The sequence below is a fragment of the Nestor notabilis genome, unplaced genomic scaffold (genome assembly GCF_000696875.1).
Source record: "Nestor notabilis isolate BGI_N333 unplaced genomic scaffold, ASM69687v1 scaffold2850, whole genome shotgun sequence".
NCBI classification, from domain to species: Eukaryota; Metazoa; Chordata; class Aves; order Psittaciformes; family Psittacidae; genus Nestor; species Nestor notabilis.
In genome coordinates this window covers 25,428-32,155 of record NW_009910452.1, presented here as the reverse complement: position 1 = coordinate 32,155, position 6,728 = coordinate 25,428, and the positions used below count along the sequence as shown (strand labels likewise).

General features: G+C 45.7%; 1 protein-coding gene across 1 annotated transcript in view; it reads left to right on the top strand.

Moving 5' to 3' along the window:
* LOC104402196 (zinc finger protein GLIS1-like) overlaps positions 1-2,470 on the top strand; it is a gene marked incomplete at its 5' end in the record, with an annotated part of 10,118 nt that extends 7,648 nt beyond the window's left edge. Inside the window, one exon of the mRNA XM_010010011.1 lies at positions 2,124-2,470. Coding sequence (XP_010008313.1) covers positions 2,124-2,260 — 137 coding nt within the window. The remainder of the gene's footprint in view (positions 1-2,123) is intronic.
* Positions 2,471-6,728: the final 4,258 nt, after the last annotated feature.

The following is a 6,728-nucleotide window of genomic DNA, read 5'->3' as shown; positions in this document are numbered from 1 at the left end:
CCAAATGTGACTGGCAAACAGCTGCTCCATGAATCATATTAACAGTCAATAAATTCTTATTTTCTGTTCTGGACTTTGGATAGTTTATCTGGAAGCTAATAATGATTTCTGGGGTGTATGCTTCTCTTGGTGGTTGTGTGCCTACCCTGTATACAGGCTCCTCAAATGGAAATCAACATCATATAAACACTCAGAAAATCTATCAAAATACTGCTCACTCCAGTTGGAGCGACGCAGCACAGGGCAGATAAACAGGCCGAGTTCCTCTCCCACAGACTTTGGACACGTGCTGCCTGCCACATTTCTGCAGACAGCAGACCCTGACCTGTAAACTAACAGTAAATTAATGGGTCATAGGAAAATGCAGCGATGTAAGTAAGTAGAGAATTGGGTCTCAAATAATAAAAACATTCCTAATAGTAACATACCTGTAATTAAGTTCTAAAGACTGAGCCGATGGGGCTTTCTGAAACCAGAGCTGGGGGTGTAAGCCCAGAGGATCTGTCACTACTGCTGGCAGTGCGGTGCTGCACAGCCCAGAGGCCTCAGTTAAGCCTGGTGCAGCATTTGATTCAGCCACATCCAGACACGTTTGCCTGCAGAGTTAGGCAGGCAGAAGAGATGAGAGAAACACTAAAGAGTAGCAAGAGCCCCATTTTCCACATGGGGAACCGAGGCATAGAATAAGTCATTTCCTGATGGCTCCAAGAGCGCCTTTGTCAAGCAGAGGATGGAGCCAGGTCCAAGTGCTTGTAACCATAAGGATCAGCCATCCACAAGTAGACTTGAGTTCACAGGAATGTGATTTGTAAAAGATCTATTTCCTACATCAGGCACTTAGTTCACAGGCATGGTCTTAACTGGAAGAATCTTGTTCCGTGTGTTGCCTCAGCTGACTTAATGATGCTGCTGATTATTAAAACAGGTAGGCTCTGAAGGCTGGGTGCAGGGGTCAGAATATTGCATAGGAGCTCACACAGACCCAAACCAAATCAGGTGGGACATGGTAAAACAGAATGCATATGTTCAAGGTGTCAATGTTTCATGCTCAATATTTTGGGGATGGGGTAGCAGGGTGGGTTCTAACACTGTTGTAGGAGAAGGCTTAGGTCTGCCTGCTCCCCCACAGGCAGACCACAGGGCCATGGGGCAGACAGGAAAAGCTGGCTGGTGTGAGAAGTGGGGGTTCAGAAAGGATAGGTGCAGAAAGGAGAGGGGCAGGGCAAGGGGTGAACAACAGCATGGGTGAAGTGAGGAAAGAGCTGGCTAAGATGAGCCTTGATGGGCCAGTTGAAAAAGTAGGGCATAGTAGGAAATGTTCATGACCTTTGGGATGGGCAATAACCCTTTTGTTTCAGACTCCCTGGCACTCCAGCTGCCATAGCACCTGGTAGCTGGCAAAGCTGTTCATTTCCACAGGGATGCACAGCTCAGAGAGGCTCAAAAAGCTGCGGAAGTAAGTTTCTCATTATAAAAGGAGAAGGGCAGAGAAATTCTTCCCCACCATAGTGGCTTTGCAGTAGCCTGGCAAGCACCAGGCAGCAGGGCCAGGTGAGTAGCTGGCAGCACAGTGGGCTTTGGTGGCTGACGACAATGCGGTGCACAGCTCCTTCTACACGTCCCGTGAGCCTGACGTGACAAACCTCACTTCTGCAGTATAAGGGGATCCAATAAATGCAGGATCCAGATTTTTTTCTGGATCTTACGAGCAGCTGGGAGAGACATGGAACATTTTTCCTAAGTGCCATTAGAAGGAAAAACACACAAAGCAAGAGGACTGCAACGCTTCTAGTGCACACTTACTAGGATCCTTGCCCACTCATTGTTTTGACATCCTATTCAGATAATGACTGTCAAGTCTCAAGAGAGTCATACTCTGATACTTGCACTTCACTTGCAAATGGGTAGCTTTCCACAGAAATGAATGGGAGCTTCATCTCCTATGACACAAATGTCCGTGGAGATTAGTTTGTGTATCTCCTGGGTAAGGCTTTGATGGTAAACCCTATTGTCTCTTCGTTAACATTGGGCTGTACTGTATAATCCCAGGCCTCAAACTATGCTTCCTTCCTTATATGTACTGTGGTACTAAATCATGTCCATACAACTTGTGCCGTTTTCAGGCTATGATGCAATTTCTGAAGCACAGTGTGTATCTGAAGACATGGTCTCCAATGGAACTGATGAAAGTGGATTCTTCCAGAACGGCGCCTTTGATCACTGCTTGAATCACATTCCTTCCATCTATACAGATACCTAAAAGCAGTGCTGACCCTGTTGCCTTTATTATACCTGTAACTGAGTATGTAATAACAAAGGTGTTGTTCAAGTACTTTTATTTAGTCTGTATCCCTATATGTGCTCATTTAAACAAACACCTCACATTTACCAAACCATTTTATACATGAATAGTCTGTATAAGATAATATTGGAACCTGTTCCTTTGCTGTGGCACTTTGAAATTCATGCTTTAAGGGAATGAGGAGCATTTCAAGCAGCTTGTTTTGTAAGTTCTCTCGGTAAAGTGTAAATGTAAGTTATATAATAAACTTGTAAAGAAGGGTTTGTTTTTTTTCCCTGCAAAGTATGTTTCAGTTTGAGAATGTTGTTCCCTTTAATCAGTTTTCATTTAACTCATTGGTCAATTCTTCTCTCTTTTCTTTTTTAACTAGAAGGACTTTTTTAATCACAGACCTCATGTATATAAAGATCTTCATTTGCTCGGCTGGTTTTATATTTTCAGTTTTACAAGAAAGCATTAAAAACTGGAAACAAGTGTCCTGTCATTTCTTAACATCACCTGTCTGCCTGGTAAATCCTAATATTACATTCTTAAAATGCCTGAGAGTGATTTAAACAAAGCAGTGACATTTCAGTAAGTGTGAAATTATAACACCCCAAGAGTATGTGAAGGAACCCAAGGGGCTTGCAGACTGAGTGATAGGACCAGAGCCTTCCAGCACAGGGCAGCACCATGGGCTGCCTCCTTATCACTTGGTGCCCACTGACCCTAAACGCTCTCCCAGCCTCCCTGCTGCCGCTGCCATGGTGGGTGCATGAGCACAAGCAGTGTAGAGGAAAATGAAATGCAGCTGTGGTTGGCTTTGTGCCTCCAGAAGTAAACATCTCCTCATGCCCTGTGAGATCAGGGCCATGTTCACACTGCACAAACACTAAGTGTGGGGCACGTCACCTGATTTCTCTGTTCACGAGACCTGGAAGCCACTCTGACCTCTCCACTTCGGGCAGGACACCTTGGGAGGGCTTTCCTCCATCCAAAGCACTTGTAATCACCAGCTTCCAGAGAAACAGAGGCCACTTGCAGTAGCCTGGTTCCCTGGCCTCACTGGGCTGCATTTCCCAGCTTAGTCATGATTTCTGGGGGAGACAGGCATCCTGCAAGGGGACATGTGCTCCCACCATGTGCCAACACAGGCAGGTTAGACATGAACTCCTGAAAATGTCCCATGGTGGGTTGGGAGAACAATAAGCAGAAACTAACTAAAAACCATAACAACTGTTGTCATTTGCAAACCATTGTTTAGTTGGGCTTAATAGTCCTAGGAGCAAGAGTACGGTTAGCTGAAAGGCCCCCTTCTGGCTGATACACAAACCCCAACCTCAGGAGAGGCTGCTGCATGTGGGATTGTTGTCCTGCAGGTGTGGGTGCAGCCTCATGAAGGAAAAAGAGAGGCTGGGTTTGGGTTAAATGAAGATAATGAGAGTTAGCACCAACTTTGCTCTTGTACTATGGACACAAGTGACACTAAATGCCCTGGTTGCCCTTGGCAGTGTCCAGCTGTGCCTCCTGTACCCAATGCCACAGGGCAGAGCTCTTGGGAAAAGGCTGAAGGACATTTGGACAGCAGGTCCCAGAGCGAAGCCTGCAAGAGGACACCATGTCCACATCAACAACAAACCATTCCCACAGCTCCCACTCCAGCACGTCTGCAGCAGCGGAGATGCCACACCAGGCACATGGACAGCCTACAGAGGCTATTGGGTGTCCATCCAAGTCGGGGGTGCACACCTGAAATGCTGCTGAGAAGTTCATCAGCAACAGACAACTCTTCACAAGCACCATTCTCTACAGGACACCAATAGATTTTTGGCAAATACCCCGTCACTTACAGCTCAGAGTTACACAGGGCACCACTGAAAAGCTCACAGTGCATTGAAACCACGCAGTCGCTGAGGATGGTACTTCGTGTTTTTCCTGTCTTCTTCCCATTACCAGGATCTGCTCACAGCAGTGTGCCCACACAGAACGGCCAAGGACCCTTTCTCATGCCAGGTATGCCAGTGCCAAACCCCATCTCTTCAATTTTCAGGCCTGTAATCCAATAATCGACTCCTCAGAGAGCAGCCTAAACTTGCCCCTCCTGGTCCCCAAAGGACTGACGGAACATGTTGAGCACCTGGCTGCAGCAAAACAGCAACTTCCACGGGAAAAAAATGCTAAATTCAGTGGCATGTTAAGAAAATACCACATTTTGCAGCTTCATAATCAGAATCCACAGAGCAGGCTCCAAGCTGAATGGAGGGATTCTTTGGCAGCATTTGCAGAAGTGGCATTACTGGTTTCACAGGGCTGTGGTTCTCCTAATAGTCACAAAATTATACAACCACAATGAAAAAATATATATATTTTAAAGCATAATTTGGTGGCAACGTGTGAACACAGCAAAGTACCGGGCAAACACAGTAGCAGCATAAACACAGAGGTCTCCAGTGTCCCAGCCACTCAGTGTATTTATGTCCTTTGCAGCCCTACCAGGCTCTCTTTGACAAACATCTTGTATGGAGTCAGCATAGAGTGAGGGTGACCCGTGCCTGAAGACAACCCTTGAACAGCAGCTCTCCCAGGGGACCAAGACCCTGCCCTCTGCAATGTGTTATCCCCCAAGCCCAGTCTACAGCCTGTGGCCGATGGCTCCCTGCCTCTGTCGGGCACTTTGCACAGAGGAGGAGTGGGAAGGAAACCCCGACAAGGCATTGAAGGGGAAAATGCTGCAGAGGAAAGTGCTGGGTGGCAGCTGAGGAAAGAAAGAACAAAGGAACACTGAAAGAGGACGGCCGGGGGCCAGTGACAGTGAATGGCAGCCCAGGAGTCTGCTCACAGAGCATCCCAGTACCACTGCGCCTCTCAGCCAGCGGCAGCCTTTGCAAACCCTGGATACCACCTCTCACAGCAGCATGTTCGGCACCGTTCTGAGCCTGGTCTGGGTTAACCAGAATGCAGGGGCACATTGCAGTTGTTTCTCTAGCGCCTGCTTGCACCTTGCTAGTGTAGACGAAGGGGCCTCTGTATCCAGTTTAGCTTTCTGGCCTCAAGAAATTAGACACTGAGGAGGTTTTACAGTCAGTCACTCCAGAGCAAGGTGCATGGGGTTATGTGATCCCTCTTTTATGAGGGGTTCCTCAAGACCTCCAGCTCTCAAGGACACCCGGTCCCAGCTGCAAACCTGTTAGCTGTGGCTGTCCTGCCTGGCTCAGGCAGTCCCTGGCAGCACTGGCTCAGCATTCCTCTCTGGGAATTGAAATGCATAAAGGCTCCAAACTGTGCTTTAAGCCTAGGCAAGTGGCTTTGCTTCTGAGTACTGCCACATCTGCGTTCTGTCCTGCTGCTTATCTGCTCTGATACGTCAGAGTTTTGGGTTGGTTTGGGTCTCAGAAGTGGCCAGACCTCTTTCCTAGAACGTTAAACAAAGAGGCAGGTAGCTTAACAACTGCCAAGCAGTAAAACTCTAAAGCTTTTAAAGGAAGACTTAGAAAAAACATATCCAAAGGCCAACAAAGCTATAATGGCTGAGACAAAAATCAAAATAATTCCCGTGCTTCAATTAGCTGGAGACATTAAAAGGAAATAGTGTCTTTAAAACATGATTAATCTCATTTCCTAAAAATTAAAGAAATCCTTCTAAAAAATGCTTTTTTTTTTTTTTTAGTTAAAAATACAAACCAACCGAACCTAACCATATTTGATCAATTACAAAAATATTTCTGTCACAACAAGCAGGCTGTTCAAAACCACACAATGATTCACAAAGGTCTGGGAAACTTAAAGCAGAGCAGCTGGAGTGATGATTTAATTCCAGAATCTGTGTGAATCAGGTTTTCTGTAAATTAAAAGGCTGGATTGAAAGAAACGCAAAAGCTCTCGTTTGAGTTTGTACAGTTTGGAAAGTTATCCATAATAAAAGCATTAAAATACACAATAGCACCAGTTAATGCGTGCTTGAGTACTTCATTATGTCCTTTTATTACATGTAAGTAGGGAAGTATCTCATGTAAGCTTTTCCTAAAGACACAAAGAAACCTTTCAATGGAATTTATTGCTTGGCAAGTTTGTCGTTGTGGTGCTGTAAAAACCCCACCAACTAATACGTATAATAACTGGAGTGAGGCTTTATAATAGTAGAAAATTATTACCCTGTGGAATTAAAATGGAACTGCTGGTTCCATTTCACTGTCAGATACTTTTTCAATCTAGGCAACAGAATTCAAATAATAAATTACAAACCTACTTTATAAATAGCCACAAATCATTTCCCCAGTGAATGAAAACCCCATGTGTACGTACTCGGTGTGTACACAGGACGCTTTCGAAATGCCTGAAGTAAGATGACCTTCAGTGGCTGATCAAGCTGGGAGAGAGAAAATGAATTTCAAGTTGACACTGAAGCAGCTGAAGCACTTCTTTGCGCTCTCCACCAGCTGGGATGGAA